Raw genomic sequence first — 23,801 nt, forward strand, 5'->3', positions numbered from 1 at the left:
TGAAAAAGAAAAAGCACAGCATAAGAAAAAACTGATGATTTTATTATGTATCTTGAATTAGGTCGTCACGAATATAATGAGTATCAGTGTTGCCATTGTTAAGAAGAACATTAGGAATACATTACTGTTTATTTCTTTCCAGAAAATAGAGATAGTGATACCTGTCCCCAAATGACACGCTGTATCTGAAGTTTTTACTTCTAGGGAATGTTGGATGTTGGTCAGGACTGAGGACGGTGGGTTTATAAAGGCCATAGTCACTAGATTTCTAAACTTTAAGTCCTCTCCCCATGAGACAAGCAAACACTGTCATGACCATCTTTGGCTTCACCTCCACCAAGTCTTCTGGCAAAGCATAAACTCTTGCACCAATCTTCCTTGCCATGGATATGGCATATCTGCATCAAAAAGACAACAACATGTTAAATCCAGTGGCGATGGCAGCATATGGCCGGTAGAACAGTTTTATGGCTGTTATCTTCTTAATGTGCTTCTGTTATCTAAATAGATTATATAACAATTTCCCTTTCTGCAATAATCATTACAGCCATAAAAGGGAAAGTCTTCTATCCTAACAGCTTCCTTTAAGTGTTTCTAGTTTCTCAGTGTAGAGTACAAGTATTGTCAATTTTATTAAAGAAGCTTTCTGGAAACATCAAGATAAATAAGTATATTACAGCGTGCATCCTAAGTGTTAATACTTTATAATACATGCACACAATGCAGATCCTGTGACCTCCTTGGACACACTGAACACAGACATACAGGAATACAGACATTATGATCCTCATATCGCTAAATGACGCTATGCACTGCCACTTTCATGTTGTAAACTGATTGTAATATCTGTACTTAGGAAATCATGTTTCTTTAAATTTAATCAGGCCCCCATATATATTAAAGAGGCTATCCCAAGAATAAAATGTATTATCAATCCACCTATAAGTAGCCGATCAGTAGGGATCTGACTGATAAGGACTCTTGCTATTCACAAGAATGGGAGTCCCTTGTCCCGGGATGAATGGGTTAGCAGTGTACATGCTCAGCTGCCACTTCATTTACTCTCTATGGGAGTTCCAATAATAGGTTAGTACTGCAAAATATATAATAATAATAAAAATAACTTACCAACTTTTTCATATTTGTGGACAGATACGACTTATAATGGAAGAGATCATCCGCTATACCAACATTTGGTTTTAATAGGTATCTTTCCAAATCTCTCCTACAAACTACATTCTAGGCATAACTATATCACCCTTGCTTTCTATTCTCCCATATCTGTATACAAATAGGGAGAGACCTGTCCATCATACCCAGGGAGATAGAGCCCAACCCAGATGACTTCCCTCCCCATTTCTGCTTTATTTTCTAACTATAATTGGTCACACAAAACCAGAGATGGTCAAGATGGGCAAAAATGTAGTTTATGGGAAATGAAACACCAGTCTATACTTACTTAGCATTATTGAGTTTCTCGTCCTCATTTAAGTCTTCTGTTTTCAGAATGTCATAGTTAATGGATCCAGGCTGAATGGCATCAATTAAATCCAATACTGGCATACTGGTGCTGATTTTACCATCCTGATGTGATAAATGAAAACACATTGGATCAATACATTTAGCAAAGATGTAAGGACTCCATACAATACCCTTTAACCTATACTCCTCTTTACACCAACAAATCATTGCAGTATTTATATGAGCTTCAAACTGATGGACAACTGATGACAGATACTGTTGCATTTGTTTCTTTAAAAATCAGTTCAAGGATAAGTTCTTAAATTTCAGCCTTACCTTGAAGCCAGAGATGGTGGTGGACTTTCCAGCTTGTTGGAGCGTTTCATTCACCCAGCTAATAATTGTGTCATCATTAACCTTCTGTCCTCCTCCAATGTCCTCCAGGATATTCAATGTATATCTTTAGGATAAAGCAGGTTAACATTATGGTATGAGATCAGTATATACTGATATATGCCTCAGTGATCTATTCAATATTAGCAATGTTTCCTTTTCCGCACAATATGGTACTTTGCAGGCTCCATTTTTCACTGTCTTTCTAACTTTCAATATCTAAATCAACAGTAGATGTGATATAAAGCTTGCACTTCCTATTTTCTGATGTTTTTCTCAAAAACATCAAACACTCAGAAAACAGGAAGTCCTGTATATCCCAGGCCATCTGAGTCCTCACAGAGAGAAGGCAGTCATGTGACACATTGAGCCGTGACTCTCTGTACAGGAAAGACTTCATGAGTTTAGTCTGTTTTATTCAATCAGCACAAGTCAGAAAATCTGCCTTCAGGAGACTGGACCTGGATTTCTGGTAAGTTCAGCTTTGTTTTACAGCATGAGAACAACAACAAAAATAATGAATGTATATTGCAAACTTGCTTTATATCACATCTACTGTTGATTAAGATTTTGAAAGTTATAACGACAGGTACACTTTAAGGTGCCCATACCCATCTGATAAAACATATGTATATCTAAATAATACAGCTGCCTGATTTTTATCCTGAATCACACTCATACACATAACCATGAAACTTGGGAAATACTCTGCTGTTTGGGTTGCAGTATTGAACAAATAACTAACTTTGGCAATAAAGGCCCAAAATCCATTACTATACCTTCTCATCAGCTGCCACAGCAAAGCAAGCGTGAGTGTCCGATTTCCCTCATGCAAGTCCTGGCCAGCTATTCCAACTAGAGAGAATTTTGCCTTGTTCTTCCCCAGATCCACAGCATAATTACAATTTTCAAGCTGTTAAAATGATATAACATTATGAAACAATAAAGATGTCAACTATTTTGGCTCTAATGTTCTTCAAAGGGAACAATAAAGTGTCCTTGTCATAAAAGTGGAATTATCAGCAGGTTAGACAAATCCAACCTGCTCATAGCCCCCTACAGCGCTTGAGATGCTTAGAAGGAAAGTATGTGTCTTACCTTCCTCTTTGGCGCTGGTCCCACGCTGTTAGTCGGGGTAAACTCCACTCCTGTGCATTGTTAGGAGCACTGCCGCATCATCCGGCCTGCCCTTCTAATGATAAGCAATGGAGGGGGCAGGCTAGATTACGCGGCTTTTCCGGAGTGGAGTTTACAGCGCAGGACCGGCATCGGGGAGGAAGGTAAGACACATACTTTCCTTCTAAGCGTCCCAAGTGCTATAGGGGTTTATAAGCAGGTTGGATTCGGCTAACCTGCTCATAGTTCCCCTATAAATACATGTCAAAAGTTGTGATGGGTCGTGGTCGTGCACAATTATTAGAACAAGCTAGGAGAAGCACACACTTATGTGCTTCCCTCCCTAGCTCACTGCGACCTCTGGCTCACTACACTACAATGAGCTCCATTAAAAGGCTGTGGAGCTCATCTCCTTCAGTAAGATGGAAAAGGCAACCGCACACTTCTCACGGCTACTTTTAATTATCAGTTGGGTTCTAAATACTTGGACCCTGTACAGATAAAAAAATTTGTCTATGTGACATGGGTCTATTTGACATTTCAAAATTTCTCAAGTGTGATTTAACCTGTGCACAGTATATTATGTAGATGATACCTTTTTCATTTTTTCTCCCAGTTTAGGGTAGGGTGGCTTATTTACTCTGTTCCAGTCCACAGGAACCTTTATCTTCTCATATAACTGGAATATGACCAGAGCATCTGACAGGTCACTGGGAAAAGGAAAGAGAACATTATTACATTTGATTGAATAAGCAAGATGAGAGATCTAAATCCTGGTGAAATTGCTCTTGGCTGAAGGGCCATTTTCACTGTCTATGACAATGTCTGTGCATGTATTCAGATGTTGTCCATAGTCTACGCTATCTCTACCTCCTCTGCACATCTTACCTGTACAAATGATTAACCCGTGGATTAACGCCAAGTGAGTTCATCCAGTTCCTGAAGGTTCTTTCTTCTCTTGTTTCACCTGAACAAATAATTAAATGTTATGAGAAATAATATTTCACATGACTTCACAGTGCTTTTTATGTTATTTTATGTTAGTGTTATTTGACTTTCCTGACCTTGGTTTTTCTGAGTACTCTCTGGGATTCTTTCTTGGTACTTTGTTGCTCATTTGGTTTGACCATGGCCTGTTGACTATCCCTTATATGTAATTTTTTCTCAATCATGTTTTGTGTATCGCGTTAGCACAGGTTAGGAACTGTTGCCCGCAGTCACCTAAGGCTAGCTGAGGCCAGTAGGCAGGGACCATGGGTGAGGACTAGTTCAGGGTTTACCGTAGGGGTCCACCCTGTCCCTTCATTTAGTCATTTGGGAAAATTGCTTGTACACTTTTGGGCTATGTTTACACACAGTATTTCTGTCAGTATTTTTTTTCACCAAAAGCAGGAGTGGGTTAAAAAACACAAAACCTGTGCAAATCTTTCTATTATAATTTTGCCCTGTCAGTTCTACTCCTGGTTTTGTTTAGAAAAAGACTGACCAAAAGACTGATGGAAATACTAAGTGTGAGCCTAGCCTTGCTGTGACATTTTTAACCTGGATCTATTTATATGGCCTATGGTGTTCAACGTTTGTCAGAAAAAGCTGATACTAGTTCTCTCTCTTTTACAGGCCTACACAACAGCAGGAATCATCCTGTAGGCACGAGGGTGCGAGCAACAGGACTGCCCTACTGAGCATGTGTGACCACCAGCACTGACATTTGTGACATTTTAAAGGAAATCAAAAGAACAGCAGGGGGTGCCATAAAAAAGTAAGTAATAATAATATTTGGGTGTGGTTTTGCAGCTTAGTTCAATTGAGGTCAATAGAGCTGAATTGTAATGCCACTCACTACCTGGGAACAGGGGTGGTGCTGTTTTTGCAAGAAAGCTATCTATATACCTAACACAACTAACTAAACTTAGTGAAAGGTTCCCTTTAAATTACATTTTGGTAAATTGAAGCAATACTTATATTTCAGCTGGGTATACAAAGTCATTCTACCTTCAATTGAGCTCCAATCAATGTCCTGGTTTTCTGGCTTATGCAGAGCAGGGTACTTATTAAATAAATTTGCAATGAAAGCCAAGTTAAGCTTTGGATTTCCACGCACAACATCTGTGGCTGTGACAAATTGGCGACAGCCTAGTCTGTCTGCCTGTACCAGCATGCACTCTGCTCTCTTTAGGTCTTCTTTCTCCTGTGACAAGAAAAGATCAGTGCAATAAGGTTAAAGAATAAATATTTGAGTGTGTTAAGATATTCTTAATATTTGTTGTGTATTATGGGCAAATATATTGTTATTTTATAGGAACGACCTTCTGAGTGTAATTATGTACTGCAGAAAGTTACATATGATTACAATAAGACTTTAACCACATATAATTTATATTTTTTAAGATTATTTCAACACAGACTAAGTAGAATAATTATAGACATTCGGACGTGGTGTACTACGTCATAATAGCATCCAGCTAAACTATTGGTGATTGTAATACTTGCATTTACTTGTATATACCACATATAAACCTAATATATATATATATATATATTTTAATTAATAATTCACTGTCACTGTACAGTTGCTCATGGTAAACGATTTTAAAGGTTTTGCTATGTTGCTACATGATATGACAATGATAGAAAACAGAATTTTACCCTGAGTCCATTCATATCAATGACAATAGCTGGTATTCCTTCTTCATCGCCTTTGGGAGAAATTTGATTCAGCAAATTGTAATAAGCTTTGGAGTCCTAAAAAAGAAAATAAGATCAAGTCGGCCATCAATACAATAGTAAAAAAGAAAGTGATTCAGTAATAATCATAGGAAACCTTTGTTTTTTTACTATACCCCTTCAATAGACCGGTACAGGTGCGGTGGTGTGGTGGTGCGGTTCACAAAAAGGTCTGCGGCCCGGCTCCTGCGCAAGGCGCCACGCCAATGTATTCCCGGGCACCAGCCTGGCCTGAAGCACTGGAGGCGGGCTTGCCAGTCCCCAATGTGACGTTCTGCCCTCCCTTCTGGGACATGGCTCCATTAGAATCAATGGAGCCGCGTCACAGAGGGGAGGGCAGAATGTCACACTGGGGGGGGGGTGGCGGGCCTGCTTCCAGAGCTTCAGGCCAGGCCGGTGCTCAGCAATAGACCAGCACTGTGTGCGGGAATCGGGATGCGGTTGAAAAAATCGCATCCATGCTGGTCTATTAATGTAAAAGGGAGGGAAAACTCCTGTCCCCATTTGTTACATCTCCCAAAAACTACCTACATTAGCCCCTGCAAGAGTCAGGGTTTATGTAAGCCCAAGAAAGCTGTCCCAGTAAACTGCAAGTCATGGGAAGTGGGATTTCAGGATCAATGCACGATTAGTTTGTGCACTCAATGCAAAAACTAACATTTTTCCATAGACTTTAATGTAGCATGTTATCAAATTCAAAATAATGCTGTGTTTTATAGCTATTTTACTGTTTTATTTTGCTGTTATGGTGTGTGAGTCATGTTTTAGCCATTTCGTTAATAGTAATAAAGGTAATGGCTGATGATGAGGATAAATAGCATTAAGAAGATCCATCATCTGTCTGTGGACAGAAAGCCATATGTGACATATAGGAAGCTAAACATTTGCAGTGGGGAAAAATAAATATTGGAACCTGGCGTATATTGTTCCTCAATATAAATCCATCACCTCTGTTCCTGACAAAGACAGTAATGTCCTTAAAGCAATACTAATAATAGTATAGGTGACTTGTGAACTTATAATAATGGTACACTACAAGGTCTTTCATCTGAAGGAAATTATCATATTCTTCAACAATTATTTGGAAGCTACTGAACTGTAAAGTCTCTCTCAATAGGATAAGTGGTCACTGTACTGTACCCAGGACTATAAAATGTTACTGAAAGAAAAGTCCACTATATGTCATAGGTATACAGACCTAGGCTATGTTCACACAGCGTTAAAGTACGGCCGTTGTTGCCATCGGCAACAACGGCCATACTTTGTACGGTGCGGAACACTGCCTATTCTATGGGGTCCCAGCCGGACCGTATACATACTGTACATACAATTCAGTGCTTGCGGCCGCAGAAAGACCTGTCAGTTAACACAATGAAGTGAGCGGCTCAGGCCGTTTGCCTCATTGTGTGCTATGAGTGTTCTGATGCGGGCGCGCACTGATGCGCCCGCATTAGAACACTGCAGCCGGAAAGATCACTGCAGTACCGGCCGGGATGATCTTTTCAAAGACCGGCCGTTCCGTGACCCAGCCGGGTCACGGAATGGCCGGTCTCATATGCCATGTGAACATAGCCCTATAGTGCGTTCAATCAGAAAACCAATGTTATGTGCAGCCTTTACTGCTGTTTTTTTTGTCAGTATTTCTATCCAAAACCAGCAGTGGAACTGACAGAGGAAAACTACACTGGAAAGATTTCCATAGTTTTTGTGGTTCAACCCACTCCTAATTTTGGTAAAAAAAAAAAAAATGCTGACCAAAAAACTGAATACTGTGTGTGAAGGATGTGTAAAATTAAAGTGAAGGATGAAAAACTGCTCAAACACTTCTGTATACTAACAGCGCCCCCAGTAAAAACAATGGCAGTATAATGCACATGCATTGCAAGCAATAAGCTGCTACTGATCATATCTTCTGTCAGTAGGTTTATGGTGTCCTATCTAAGGGAAGCATAAACTAGTGACAGAGAAGCTGAAGAGAAAGATGTATCACTTTTGTTGTTCTGTTCTTCTGAATAACAAGGACAATAACTAATCCTCTCCATTATGTGTGTATGCTCAGTAGTCCTCGATATTCATGAGCACCAGCTTCCTCTGCCTACTAAACGCTAATTGGTAGTTGTCTATCCATACAGTGTGTATATATGTGCATATGCAGGCAGCTTTCAATCCCAATTCTCCTGCATATTAGGAGAACGACTGAAGAGAATGGTGTAAGTCAATCTTTCTGTTCAGCATGTTTGCCACTAACTTATGCTGCCTTCAGGCAGCATAAACCTAGTGATAGTATAAACCTAGTGACAGATTTTTTTCTTATTTTAGCTATTTGGGCTAGCCTGACAATAGTGAACCCTTTTTGCATAATTTGAACTTCAACAACTTTTATTTTGTTTGTTTGTCTTCCATAAAAAAGTACCTTGATATCTGAGCTGAAGTTATTAATTTTGCTGCATCCGGCATTCTCCAGGTGGTAGTTAGCCCATCTCAGGAGGAGTTCTTCTGGGGAAAGCTTCATCAGATCCTCTAAGCTCTCTCCATCCCGTAACAAGGCTATCAAAGCTGGACAGAACAGGGACGTTTAAACCAATTAGTAGTTGACTTAAACATGCGAATCTACTCCTCCCTTTTTATACCCATGATAAAAGTCTTAACCAAAGTGTAAAAATGCATAATGAATGTAGCATATTAATGTTGTCTGCTTGGTCATAAAGTCTCATAGACAGTGGTCCATCATGCCCCCTGCTGCTCCATTATTTAAAGGACAAGAGACCTCCATTCCCAGAATAGGTGAGGGCACTACTGGTTGGACCCCCACTGATCTGCTAGTTATCACCTATTTTGTGAATAGGGAAAAACTTTAAATCTTGACATAGCCCCTTTGACTAAGATCACATCTTAGTAACAATTTTAAAAAGCTAGTACCTTCATTCCTGCTCAGCTCAATATCTGCAAACAGCCCAATCTTGATAACCTGCCATAGAAGTCCCAGTACCAGGTATGGCTTTCCTTCCTTTAAGTCTTCTGCACCAATGTTGACAACATGACATCCAATGGCTGATGCTGAGTTCAGAGCTAAATTCAGATTTTCCTGAAAATAGTTTAAGAACAGTTTATGATTTTTTACTTTTTTTTTAAAGAATTTAAACAATTCCACTGAGGGATAAATGAGCTTAGCTATAGCTGTCAAGGTGCCCCCAGACACAGCTTTTTTGTGGCATTTTTCTGGCCTCCAAAAAAAAAAAAAACGCCTGAAAAACTTGCCATTTTTTCCTGCTGTTTTTTAAATTTAGGTGTGATTGTTATTTTTTGTTGTTGTTTTTTTGCATTTAGCATTTTTTTAAACAGAAAAAAATTCCATTGATTCTTATATGAGAGAAACGCCACAGTCGCAAAAAAAAAAATGCCTCACCCTCATCATGCTGCCACAAAGCCAAATGAAGAAAGAAAAATGGCACAGGAAAAAATGTCAAGTAAGTATGACATTTCATAAAATTTAATTGGCTCACAGCTAACATCTGGCCGCTGCGTTTTGGCTCAAAAAATGGCATTTATTTTGGGCATTTTTTCCCCCAAAAATTTAGCCAGTATGAAACCAGCCTCACAATTTAGTTTCCGATACCAGTAAGCTCTCTGGTTACATGGTCCACAGATATTTGAAATGAGGACAGAAATTGAGACCATTAAATTAAGAGCAAACAGATCTACCCCAGAATCACTGCCCCTGTCTAATGATTGACACTTTATTAATATTTGCCACCACCTGAATGCAAGGATTTGAGACGTCTTCCAATCTTACCTGGATAGTGAAAGGAGTTAGCTTCTTTTTGTTGATGGCTCGTTCATCAATTGTGTCTGGAACTGAAAGGTTGATCATTTTGCTGGAAAAGAGACATATTACCTATTAGAATGTTCCATTCCACACGTGATCTGGAAATCTCTGACAAATCTACACTCTTGGAATATATGAATAAAAAAGTGAATTTGCCAGAAAACAAGCCTTTTAAACTTAGAATGTCATGAATTTGATGGACTTGGACTACACCACATTGTAATTTATTTATGACTAGTGAAAGAAAAATACACCTACCAGAGGACAATCCCATCTCCTACTGCTTTGAAGAGGTCGTCTGTGTCTGGGTTCATGGGAATGACATGTTTGCAGTCTGGATCTTTTTCTAATGCCTTATTAATCCAGTTTACAAAGGCATATTTTTCCTCTTCTGCAATGGGGAAATAAAGATACAAAGGACACAATGATTTATATTTAAAGGGAAACTATCAGCAGGTTGGAAGAAGCATCTGAGGATGAAGGTTAAGCGCCGTTTTTTTTAGGAATTTTGTAGCTTATTAGATATGTAAATGAGGAGATTTGGTCACAACTGTGTCAAGAACTGATACAATTCTTGTTGTGCATGCCATGTGGATTCTTCCTATTCACAAAATAGAAAATCTGCATTTAAAATACACATTTCTGTGTATTTTTAATAAATTCTGAAAGGCATGAAAACCTAAGCATGCACATACCTTAACCCTTTGAGGACCAAGCCCAAAATGACCCAGTGGACCGCGCAAATTTTGATCTTTGTGTTTTCGTTTTTCCCTCCCCCCTTCTAAGAGCTCTAGCACTTTCAGTTTTCTATCTACAAGCCATGTAAGGGCTTATTTTTTATAGGAATAGTTGTACTTTGTAATGGCATCTTTCATTTTACCATAACATGTATGACGGAATCCCAAATATATTATTTATGAAGATATAAATAGGTGAAATCGTAAAAAAGAATGCAATATGGTAACGTTTGGGGGGTTCCTGTGTCTACGTAATGCACTACATGGTAAAAGCGACGTGATACTATTATATTATAGGTCAGTCCGAACACAACCATATGCAGGTTACACAGATTCTCTAATGTTATATATATTTTTTTTATGAAATCCTTTTTTTGGCAATTAATTATTAATAAAATGGGACTATTGTGACGCTTATAACGGTTTTATTTTTTCACCTACGGGGCTGTATGGGGTGTCATTTTTTCCGCCATGATCTCTAGTTTGTATTAATACCATATTTGTGAAGATCGGACGTTTTGATCACTTTTTATTATTTTTTTATATATATAATGTAACAAAATCGGTTCTCTGCGCACTTTTTTCCCTCTTTTTGTGTTCGTTCGCAATGACACTTGTAATATTTTAATAGATCAGACAATTACGCACGCTACGGTATATTATATGTTTATTTGTTTATTTATTTTTATATGTTTTATTTATATAATGGGATAGGGGGGGTGATTTCAACTTTTATTGGGGGAGGGGTTTTGGGGTAGTGTGTTAGTGTTTTTAACTTCTTTTTTTTTACACATTTGAAGTCCCTTCGAGGGACTTTTACATTCAATACTTTGATTTCATACACTGATCATTGCTATGCCGTAGGCATAGCATTGATCAGTGTTATCGGCGATCTGCTCATTGAGCCTACCTGTGCAGGCTCAGTGCAGCAGATTACCGATCGGACCGCACAGAGGCAGGTGAGAGACCTCCGGCAGTCCGTTTTAACTGCGGGGGTCCCGATCGGTAAGTGACAGGGGACTCCCCCTGTCACTTACACTTAAACGCCGCGGCCGCGTCGTGATCGCGTTGTGATCGCGGCGTTTAATAAGTAAATGACACGCTGCAGCGCGATTGCTGCAGCGTGTCATTACTGGTGAGGTCCCGGCTGCTGATTGCAGCCGGCCCCCACCTGCAATGAAGCGCGCTCCGCTCCGGAGCGCGCTTCACAGCCGGAGAAACACCCAGGACGTATAGTTACGCCCTAGGTAGTCTGGGGACAGACTTCCATGGCGTAACTATACGCCCTGGGTCGTCTAAGGGTTAAAGAGTCCAGCGGGCCCTTCAGCTCCAGCGACAGAGCCTCAGCGGGCCCCTCATCCATCTACTATGCACCCATCACCCACACAATATGCACAATTACTTGAGACACCACTAACCTACAAAACACACATTACTGACACAGACTCTGACTGACTGACACACACTGACCCACTGACAATGACACAAAACACTCTTCTTTCTCTTCCTCTCTTTAGGGCTGCTGGGTACTACACTGTAATGTTGGGGACCTTCAGGTCCTGCACCCTTTTCTCTCTTTGTGCAGTTCCTGCTTCTTTCTCCTGTATTTTCTGATGTTCAGCCCGCTCACCCTGCACTACAGTGAGTGGGCTGAACATTAGAACACCGAGCCCCTCTACCTCTCTGGGCCCCTAGAGGCGCTGTGCTTTAAGTGACTAATCTTTACATAAACTAATGTATAAAACATTTCTATGCAATCGAAAACATTCTACTTTCCAGCCGAAAAATTCAGTAAAATGTGTAAACTAAAGAAATACTAAACAAAGTGTACCTACCTGAATAGGAATGCTGGGTGCCTGCACTGGACTGCTCGGATGTGCCACCAATTGCACAGATACCTTCTTTCTTGTTTATGGCCTTTCTAAAAGTTTTGGCCACATCTGAGCTTTTGAGGTCATGAATAACCTATAAAATAAGGAAAAAAGTTTAAAAAAAACAAATCTGCAATATAAAGTAGGAAAAACATTACCACTTTAATCCTTTAGAGCGCAATGTATTACAAAAAAAAACAAAACAGTAATGATTGATGCCAACTGGCCCTTTTAAAAAGACACAAATAAAATGATCTAGAACTAAAGCAAATGATCTTGAGTGGTGTCTAACTGGTGAGTATGCAGTAGTAGTGAATGGTATAAGGAGTAGCTAGTCATGTGTCCTTAAGGAAATAGTTGACTTGGGACCAATGCTAAGAAAAGGGGGCATAATGCTATGCAATGTGAATATACAAGGAGTATTGAATAATCATTTAAGACATGTGACCTCATATAATGTGTTTTAGACATGTTTACACAGTGAAACCATAAATCTGCTAAAAAACAGCCATTCATCCATTAAAGGGGTATTCCGAGTTAAATTAACGTATCCCCTATCCACAGTATTTCCAGAACAGGGCTCTGATTCCTTTGTTTTAAATGGATTGGTGATTCGTGTATGTGCACTGCCAATCCCATCATCATCTATGGATCTGCACTTGGCTCTCTTCAGCAGCTCCATAGACAATGAACACGGCGGTGGCGCACATGCAAAGGAATTGGTGGCCCATGCTGTAGATCACAGGGACTCCTAACAGTTAGACCCCTACAATCAGACACTTTTAATGTAAATGATTTAGGGTAAACTTACAGTAAGAAATTCATCAAAACTGATCCGCCCATCCTTGTTTCTGTCTCCTGTTTCCATAAGGCTTTGGGTTATCTCTCGTAATTTATACCCAGGGAGGGGCAAATTAGCAGCTTTGAACAAGTCATGTAATTCATTGGGGCTTATGAAACCATTTCCATCAGTGTCTGAAAAGAAAAAACAAATAAGTTACAAGAAACCATAAAGTGTGTCGGGGTGGGGGTGGGGGGTGAGGAGCATATGTAGGGTAAGGGGGGTTATTAATAAAATCGTATCCGATAAATGTCATATGGCATCAAGTATTATTAGTTAGAGAATATTAACATAATATAGTTTGCTGTTTTGTAATTGTAAACAATTACACCTCTGCATAGGGGTAGTGCAGCAAACTATGCCTTTCTACACTTTTTATTTGTGGTTTTATTTTTCATAAAAATGTAGTAAATATCTTACCAATCTTGGTGAACGCCTCCCTGAGCTCCTCCATTTCCTCCTCTGTGATTGGTCTAGATTCCATGATGTCCTTTTATTCAGTCCTGCCCTGTATATAATACATGGTGGTTAGATGTTTCATGTAATAACTAGGCATAATGGGTTAGCACTGCATCCTTATAGCACTGGGGTCTTGGCTTCATATCTAACCAATGACGGCCTCATGTTATCCTTGTGCTAGCATGGGTTTTCTCTGGATGCTCCGGCACTCCGACACATACTGACACTTTGAGTCCCACTGTATCAGTGACTGATGGCAATACCTCTACAGAATATGAAGGAATATTTTGGTGCTATGTAAGCAACAGGAAAGGAAAGTTTTGGGTTCATGCCATGCCGTGTTTTAGGCCAGGTTCACACTATGTAAAAATAAAAGACGTCTTTTATAAAAACGGCCGTTGTTGAGCAAACAATGGCCATTATTTTTTAAACAATTGTATAAAATATGCGCATTGCTTTTACATAGTGTGAACATAGCCTTAGGCCATGTTAACACAACGTATGTTTAGCATAAATCACAAATTGCAAATTGCAACAATGGCCGTGATTTATGCTAAACATACTTTGTATTGGAATAAATGGTATCCTTGCCTGTGCGGATGCACACAGTATACACTCCGACCGTGATTCCATGTCAGTTTTCTGTGTCCGCTATTCATTGACTAGAATAACCCCTGTAATATTCTCTCACGGTTATTTTTCCATACAGTAGAATAGCAACATGCCTTGAATCCCAGACTATATACCGTACAACCTAAAGTAATACATGTCTATGAGATAAAATACAGACATGCATGTATACATTACAATTAAAAATAACACATAAACTTTATACTATTGCTAACCAGGGTTGATTATGTTTATATAACCGGAAAACCACATAAACGATTTTCCTGACTGTGCTTTATTTCCTGCCTCTAACTAAGGCGGGCTGTAAAGACCGCTATGCAATGCTGGTTCATACTCTAGATACGTATTCCTTCAGTTTAAAAAAAATATATTAGCTAACAAGTAAGTAAACCAACGACAAGAATGCAAACCATATGTAGGAACATACAATGGATTAAAACAACTCTTTGTCGTGAGTCAGAAAAAAGCAGAACTATAAAAGGGAAGTAGCATGGGTCCAAGTGAGGGAAAGACCAGAGCAGAAGCGAGACTGAGATGGTACATAGGAAATGACAATGCCACACACCAGTGCAGAATAAGGAATGTAGTATTAAGATTTATGGAACATACTATCCCTATTCACTGGACACTATTCATGATGAAACCACCTTTCTTCTATATGTGAATGATGCCCCTAGTCTATTACTAGTCTATTATAAATAGTCTATTGCTAGTCTTTTTATTTACATCATAAAGAATGCAGTGTGGGACATACAATCCAGATTCCAATACATATACATAGAGATATATTTCATACCCATCAGTGTGCTTTTAGAATTGGGAATAAACTAAGGAATGCAGTTTGCTTCCCCAGCATGTAGATGACCCAATGCTTTGTAACTTAATGGTTTAATATTCATTGTGTTGTTCCTGCGTGCTGACCCAGTGATTGCTACAGACCTGCTGTTACATCACTCCTGTACCTTATGGTAACTAAAGTGAAATAGACCTGCCACAGTTTCCTCTTTCCCTGCCTCCCTGTAAGAGAGGTACAAGACGATGACCTGTCCAGGCAGAGCAAGTGTGACTATTCCTGACTCACCAGGTTGCTGCATTCTAGATGGCTACCTCTTTTAAAGGAAAACTCCAGATATATAGACTTCTTTAGAAATCAACTGATGCTAGTAAGTTCAGATTTGTAAATGACTTCTATTTAAAAATCTCAAGCCTTCCTGTACTTATCAGCTGCTGTGTGTCCTGCGGGAAGTGGTGTATTAATTCCAGTTGGACACAGTGCTCTCTGCTGCCACGTCTGTCCATAACAGGAACTGTCCAAAGCAAGAGAGGTTTTCTGGTTCAATGTTTTTATTAGGTTTTTTAAGAACAAATTTTTTTATAGGGATTTGCTACAAATCTGGACAGTTCCTGTCATGGACAGAGGGGGCAGCAGAGAGTACTGTGTCAGACTGTAAAGAATATACACCACTTCCTGCAGGACATACAGCAGCTGATAAGTACTGAAAGACCAGGACAGTTGATTTGAAAAAAATAATTATTTCTCTAGAGTACCCCTTTAAGATCAGATACTTATAGAAAATGAAGCATTGGACCAATGAGTCAAACTTGTCATTACATATTTGTATCCAATGTATACTGATAAAGAATGAAAGAGAGTATCATTTCATATTGAATGTAGTCCATATACAGTATGTTTCCTTGCAGGTTTCCTGCACTCGTTTCCTCATCCTAACAAGTATGTGTGATTTAAAGTGTTCCTGTCATAAGAAAAAACCTTTAAACGTTTGACATAAGTTGCCAAAAGTTTTGATTAGTGGGGGTCTAGGTGTTTACACCCACAGGGAGAAGAGCAGATGAAAGCTTCTTCTATTTGTACAAGACAGGCCCATACTTCTATCAAACTCTATTGCTACTTCTCCTGGCTTATTCTAGCAATTGGTGGGGGTCTAAGTACACAGACCCCAACCAATAAAAATCTTGTTCTTCTTTTTAAAAAGACAGGGGCCTTTAAAGAAATTTTACCTAATAATTCTTGACATCTACTCTTTATTATATTTACTTTTATCCCATACTAATGGCTCAATAATACAATACATCTATTCTTCTTTGGACAGTTTCTTTAAAATTATTATGAATTATTATTTGACAAAGACCAAAAATTTTAAAAATATGTTAAAATCTATCGAGCAGACACCCTATTATTGTTATCTCCTTATGCCATAGAGAAGGAAAGCAAGGTTAAAGGGGTTGTCCAGGATTCTAACCTTAGTGGCCTATCCACAGAGCTGCCTATGCAGGGTGATTGGTGCCGGAAGCCCTGTGTTTTCTACTCTGTAGTGGTGGCGCTGGTTATTGCAGCTCAGCCCCTTCTACATTGAAAGGGAGCATCATTAGGCCATTAAAGGGGTTATCCAGCGGTACAAAAACATGGCCACTTCTTCCCCTCTCTTGTCTCCAGTTCAGGTGTGGTTTGCACTTAAGCTCCATTTACTTCAATGGAACTGAATTTGAAACCCCACCCAATCTGGAGACAAGAGAGGGGGAAAAGTGGCCATGTTTTTGTAGCGCTGGATAACCCCTTTAATGTTAGAAATCTAGAATGGGTGAGGCCTGGTCTGTGGCCATTGCCTGCAACTTTTGTGCACCTAGCCATTCTCCTGTTCCCTCTGTTTCAGGCGAGATTACGCATGGTGCTGGCCTGGCATCAGTCCTGACACTGGGTACTGATCATGTACTGGGATGGTTCATGGTGGGCAGCTTGTTTGCAGGCAACATGTCACTATATATTCCACCAAAGCACTGGAGGGTTACAGGTCACTGTTTCACAATATGTAGTGGAAGAGTCAGAGTAGGTTCTGAATTGATAGGTACATATAGGATGTCCAAATAGATAGACTAGAGACATAAATTAAAGCTGAACCACAATTATAAATCTGTAAGAAGGGACGGCCATCTACAGTACGGTATTTATAATGCAGATTAATGTTATGGAAAAGGGGACATTGGACCCCATCAGTAACAAGGGCCAAGGTACAACTTCTATCTCTGCAGCACTTAAAGGGAACCTGTCACCCAGACAATGCTATCTAATCTATCACCATCATGTTATTGAGAATGAAGAACTGAGCAGACTGATATATATATCTTTGTGGGAAAAGATTGAGTATAATGTATAACATATTGATCATTCTGTGATAAGAAGTCCAGTGGGCGGTGTCACTCAATGGACTGGACTCTTTAGCCTGGAAATATCAGAGATTTCAATCAAGAAATTACACATTATGCTAAATCTTTTTACATAAAGATAGATATGAATCTGCTCAGCTCCTTCTGCTCTATAACAAGAAGTCAATAGCTTAGGTAGCATTTTCATGGTGATGAGTTCCCTTTAAGATATACCATTATACCATTGCTAAAGACTAAACTCTACATACTTATTGTAAACTTGGGTGGAGAATATAGTCTCTCCCAGATTTTAATGGAATAAATGAAACAGACATGAATTTGTACTATAGCTGTAAAACACACTACGCAGAGAACAGTTATTAATTGGATTATATTTTCACAATTTAAGTAGCTTATGATTTTTTGGGTTGTTGATTTTTTGTCTGTCACCCATTGTCTGTCAAACCTATACATTACATAATTTGCCCAAATCCTGTATCAGTATATAGAAGAATAATTCCTAAATTTATTGATGTCAGCATTTATTTATACAATATTTTGATTGATAGAAGCTGGAGTCCTCGGACATAAAATGGTAATAAGATTATTTTTCGCATACAACCAAACATATGTTTTTATAAAAAATCCTACCCATCTAATGACATATTGCCAATTATTTATTTACCAAAAACTAGAAATTGCAAAAAAATTCCCCAGTATTTTTGATACAGTGAGCCAATATACTCTCAGTTAGCTCTGAATCTGCAATGACTGGTGGACAAATGATCACATCACCATGTGGCCATACTGTCTTTGGGGTTAGCTTTCCCTTCTCAGCTTCAAGAAAGGGGGGCCGTTATTTACAGGCACAAATAGACTCTATCGCAATGGTAAATTCAAGTTAGACTAGATCTTAAAATGGTGATTGCTTTACTTACAGATTACTGTTGGCTCTGACCACATACTTCCTGTGCAGTTGTAGGGCTCAGCGCTTGACTATATTAGTGGCACCACTAATATTCCACCTTTAAGGCTGTTTCTTTTATTAGGTGGATGCATTAAACAGGGGTCAACTTTAGAAGAGCATTTAACAGAATTCAGTAAACGGAAACTTACCTCCTTTAGTATGAGGCTTGTCGCAGGCAATGCAACACCAATATCTTGAAAGAAGTTTGGTGCGCTAGTAAAGCTTAAGTTTGTGGTTAGTAGAAGGAAGTGAGTGACATGTAAAATTATGACTTTATAAGGAAATGTCAGCCGTTTTAACCCTTCCTCTATTTTCAGAACCACCTGATTAGTCAAAAAGATTTTAACATCATTACCCACTTCCTAGCCAGTTAAATAGTGTGCTTTAGCAATTCTAAAGCATCTACAGCATCCGATTATGTATTGTGAGAACTACAGGGAGAGAATACTCCGATGGTCCCGGCCCCCTACTATAATAATAGATTTCTAGTACAACAGGACCCAAGGGTTCAGTAGAATACAGCTGCTTTTGGATGTGAAAATATTTCACTTGACAAGCCCTACATGTTTCCCTTTATGAGTTGAGGTGGGAATACCACTTTAAAGGGAATGCACCTACTGTTTAAATTAAGCTTTTAGGTTAAACATTTTGTTTTTATTGTTGATGTTTTTTCATAATTTTCATTGAACTTTTTCATTGTAGACTGCCTATATTATAAAATAATCCTGAAAACATGCAGTTTTCATTCTCACTACTAGGTAAAAAACTAAACTGAGACTTCCAGTTCTGTCTGTGGTGATAAGAGGAGGCTGTTGTAAAGTGATAAGTACAGCATTACAGAGACAGGTGACACCAGTAAATAGATAGCATTAGTATAAGACAATAGCATCTCCCTGTAGACTGACCTCTCAAAAGGTCATGGAGTCTGCTCAGTTTTGAATACATCCCAAGGGGACAGACTCTGTCTATTGCCATCTAAGTATGTGATGCTTGCTGTAAAGCGGTGCTTCTCAATTCCAGTCCTCGGGCCTCACCAACAGGTCATGTTTTGAGACTACCCCATACAAAGATCACCTGTGATAATACCTGATGCACTGAGTATAATTATATCACCTGTAAAATACTAAGGAAATCCTCAAAACATGCGTTGTTGGTGAGGCCCGAGGACTGGAATTGAGAAGCACTGCTGTAAAGTATATCATTAAAGGGGTTATCCAGCGCTACAAAAACATGGCCACTTTCCCCCTACTGTTGTCTCCAGATTGGGTGGGGTTTTAAAACTCAGTTCCATTGAAGTAAATGGAGCTTAATTGCAAACCGCACCTGAACTGCAGACAACAGTAGGGGGAAAGTGGCCATGTTTTTGTAGCGCTGGATAACCTCTTTAAATGCTATTAAAAACAGCTCAGGCAAAATGGCAGCCCAAATGCACAAAATATGTTATTAAAGCAATTACAATCCAAATCTAGAAACAGATTAGAATAAAAAGAACTTTCCATCGGGTCTGTAAAGAGAGCCTGGCTTATGGTGCAACACTGTGCACCAAGAAATGCCCCTAAATCTGGCTTAACATTGTTGCCCACTTTATAGGCCAAAAGAAAAAATTAAGGGCTGGTGCAAGAACATAATAAAGACTGAGGGCCCGCTCAGCCATTCAGTGACTGCAGAGGTTCCCCTCCTCAGTCACTGACGGGCTGAGCAGGCATTCTTGGTCATGACATTGAAGGAACGGGAGCTGCAGGAGGTCCATGAGCTGTGATACTGCGCTGCAGGGGCACAGGGATGGGTAAGTATAGATTACTTAGTATGTTCCCGCACCCCCTTGCCGGCCCCACTTGGTCTTCACAGATTTATCAAACAGTATGCGCCACATTCATAAATCGGGTGCATTTGAAAAGTGAGGTTGCAGGTACATCTTGGCCAGTGCGTGTTATATGGTGAAAAAAGCAAAAATAAATTTGTTGTTTGGGGCATAATTATTACATGATCTTGACTAGATTATTGTATATGGAATTGTGTTTCCCTAGGATGTTATTGAATGAGGAACTATGCTGCCTGTATTGCAGAATCACAAAGAACAGGCTGCTGCTTTGCTGGACTTTATATTTTGCAATGCTCATTATATTTATCTTTTTTAGACTGAAAACATATTTCACCATGTATTTAAAACACAGATTTTATTTGCTTGTCAAAAGAGTAGACACATAAGAAGAAATTCAACAATCTGTATATTGTAAACCAAATAGAACCAAACACAATGGGGGAGATTTACCAAAGGGTGTAAAATTTAGACTGGTGCAAACTGGCCACAGCAACCAATCACAGCTCAACTTCCAGCTCTGGTGAAAGGAAACAGGAGCTGTGATTGGTTGCTGTGGCCAGTTTGCACCAGTCTAAATTTTACACCCTTTGGTAAATCTCCCCCAATGACATTTTGTTGGACTTTATTTGCATAAAGATAGTGATCTGCATTGGGAAAGCCAGGTTCACCTTTATGTGTCTGTGGACCATTAGTACTAGCTGCAAGGATGCTGGCTGGCTGTGAGGATGCGCCAACGGCGTTCTTAGTAACCAGCACTGCTAGTTGACAGGGATGTGTTGACGGTGTCCCTGGTTACCAGCGCCCTCAGCTGTCTCCGGTGTGTATTTTCCTAGCTGGCAGAAACCACTGCCAGTCAGCTCTGGATATTGGGCAGGGGGCTAGAGTCCCTGACCCAATCAGTACCTAAGGCCGGGACTTCAGCTCCTATAAACCACTACCCCCACCATGTCTAGTTGCCCGCTATAAAGCCTTCTTTTAAGAGAGCCTATGCTAGCGTTTGTATCTGCTTGACTGTTGCCGACCTCGTCTTTATTGTGTGTTGTTTGTACTGTCCTTGTCTTGTGTGTCGCTCCTAACCAGAGTAGTTGCAGTCTTCAGGTTGGGGCTGGCCTGTTAGGGAGTCGGGTTCCCCAAAAGGAAGGGACAGTTGGCAGGTGCAGCGTCAGGGTCTCACACTGTCCTTCTGTCTGTTTGTCTCTGACACTGTCAGTGAAATATCCCTCCTGTCTAAATAGGCAATATTTACATTCAGACACCTGGGAAAGCAGGGTTATACTTTCAGTAGGCCAGCATTTCATGCCACAATAGATGTAAATTAACAATTGCACCAATACTACATAGCATAAAAGGGTACTGTGTCCTAAACAACCTCTTCCACGGGGCCCTGTCCACACAGGTATTGAAGTGAAAGGGCTCCCCATGAATTTCCAGTCCTCTCCTGAAAATCGGGGTCAGATGTCCAGCTTTATGACTGGAGCAATATGTGATGGACTCCCAACTTCCAAGCAAAATAAATGAAACCAAAGAACACAAAATAAAGACACAACACATTGTAATAAGGTGTCAAACAGTCGTCATTTTATTCATAATCGCATGACACTGAAAACGGCAGACCCCCGACTCACAAAGAGTCACCGTACAGCACCCAGGTGAGGAAAAACGCCCTGTGGGGGAAACCTTGAGGGAGCCATGGCTGCCCCTCCCCTGAGCTTAGAGGGTAATACCAATATAACATAGTTTAAGAATGTATACATTTTAACTGATTTATAGACAATAACAGGAAAAATAGACTATAAACATATTACACCGGATGTGAGAGAGATCTGGCTGCCATCTCTATTACCTTATTAATGGCCGGGCGGATGTACCTTTTCTTCCTTAAAGATCCAGGTCCAACTCTCAAGAAGGTGGAGCCTTGGTTGCAGGGCTGTATTAACAGCTGCTGCTGCCCTAGGCACTAAACCTGAAGACGCCCCATCTACACGCACCTATTGGCGATACCAGACCTGACCAATACCACCATACCCCCCACCCCCTGGAAAAGACACCAGATTTACTAGCAAGTCTGAACGGGAGGAGGGAAACTAAAAAAAACAACAAAAAAATTAGTTTTCTCTGTCCCCCTGCTCCCTGGTGCTGCCCCCCTGCAAGATGCTGCCCTAGGCACTGGACCACGGGTGCCTAGTGGTAAATACGGCCCTGCTTGGTTGAAGGGGCAGTCTAAAGCAGGCAACCCCTTTTTCCCTTGCTATAACCTCCAAATTACATCAAGGGTAGGGGAGAGTAGTCAAGCTCAAGATTCTCTGGCACATCCAAGATGGCACTGATCAAGGCAGCGGGCCTTTCTTCTATGAAACCTTCTTTATGACATAAGCGATTGTTCACATTACACAGTTACCATGGTGACTACAGGTGTCCACAGTGTTCTGATGTATTAACCCTTTAATGACTGGTGATGTGCTTTACTGCAGAGGTCATTAAATATACTCGTGACCAAGCAAGCAGCGTATGGTTAGGACACTAAGAACACTAAATAAAAAGTTTACACATTACATAGGTAGTTGTAGATGTGATGTATGAGACTGGCCCTGTAACCAGCACATACCTAACAACTTTTTTGACAAAGAAGCACATATATGGTCACTACACAATGTGCACACGTCCTACAATGGCTCTGTAACTGTCAGTGACTGCTCTGCATGCGTCTGTCGTTGTCATGGTGATGCTGCCACAAATAAACATGGCTACTTTGCCGTTTTGCATTACCTTGTGCTATTAACTGCAAAAAACTACTGTGCATGTCACCATGCACTGTGGGTTTGGTTGGTTGCAGCACATGCTCCTACTGTAGTTACAGGGAGTTAGTTTTTGGAAAATCCAGACTTATATCCAGTGACTCCCAGGTCATGTCCTCACAGTCATTCACTTTTCTTTCCCTTTTCTATCTAGCCTGCACCATGACTTTTCTCTGTAGAATCTGACGAAAACATATTATCTTACTTGCTACTTCTCTCTGTGCCCCCATATTGTAGTTAGCCCCCCTCCCTCTGTTCATCCATACAGTAGTTAGGCCCCATCTCTGCCCCATATAATAGTTAAGCCATATCTGACAATCCATACAGTAGTTAGGCCCCCTGTAGCTAGTATCCCCCTGCAGTAATCCCCCCTGTAGGTAGTACCCCCATATTGACCTATCTATTCAATATTTATTTCATAACAAGCTACTGCATGTTCCCAGGGCCATATTAACAGCTGCTGCTGCCCTAGGCACTAAACCTGAAGACGCCCCATCTTCACTCACCAATTAGCATCATCATTTTCTAGTTTCTGAACATCATATTGATATCTGATCAGTCTTAGGGTCTATTCACACGTCAGTATATTTTTCCAATCCGCAAATTTTAGTCAGTATACAATCCGCAAATTCAATCCGTATTGCATCCGTATTGCATCCGTATTGCATCCGTATTTTTTGCTGATCCGTATAACTGAAAGTGTGGTTAATAAAAAGTTGTGGTTAATAAAACTAGTTGATAAAAAAAAAGGTCACTTGATCGCTAGGCAACCATTATCCCTTGCCATTTCTGGTTCACTTTGCTGAGAGAAAGTTCTGTCGGATTCCACTGCTGATCTAGTTGCGGTTTCCTGCGTCTATTTCTCTGTGAAGATGGATGTCTTGATGGAGCGTGATCCTGTTGAAGGTGCTCTCCTTTGTTGGCTGTTGTATCGGCTTTTTGGACGGCGTAAACGGCTGGAAGAGGAGTCGAGGAGGAGGATTAGGAGGAGGAGATT

The 23,801-nt window shown here is 40.1% G+C and overlaps 1 protein-coding gene across 1 annotated transcript; it reads right to left on the reverse strand.

Moving 5' to 3' along the window:
• Positions 1-21: 21 nt before the first annotated feature.
• On the reverse strand, positions 22-18,434 carry LCP1 (lymphocyte cytosolic protein 1). Its single transcript, XM_069970154.1, has 16 exons — positions 18,337-18,434; positions 13,390-13,477; positions 12,940-13,103; positions 12,093-12,222; positions 9,779-9,911; positions 9,488-9,569; positions 8,614-8,779; positions 8,108-8,250; positions 5,617-5,712; positions 4,963-5,158; positions 3,859-3,937; positions 3,566-3,680; positions 2,634-2,767; positions 1,798-1,921; positions 1,460-1,584; positions 22-398 (listed from the first exon to the last, which is right to left on the reverse strand). The coding sequence occupies exons 2-16, from the start codon at positions 13,451-13,453 to the stop codon at positions 269-271; spliced, it is 1,881 nt and encodes a 626-aa protein (XP_069826255.1). The 5' UTR covers positions 13,454-13,477; positions 18,337-18,434; the 3' UTR covers positions 22-268.
• Positions 18,435-23,801: the final 5,367 nt, after the last annotated feature.

Source organism: Dendropsophus ebraccatus, chromosome 5 (assembly GCF_027789765.1).
Source record: "Dendropsophus ebraccatus isolate aDenEbr1 chromosome 5, aDenEbr1.pat, whole genome shotgun sequence".
Classification (NCBI taxonomy): domain Eukaryota; kingdom Metazoa; phylum Chordata; class Amphibia; order Anura; family Hylidae; genus Dendropsophus; species Dendropsophus ebraccatus.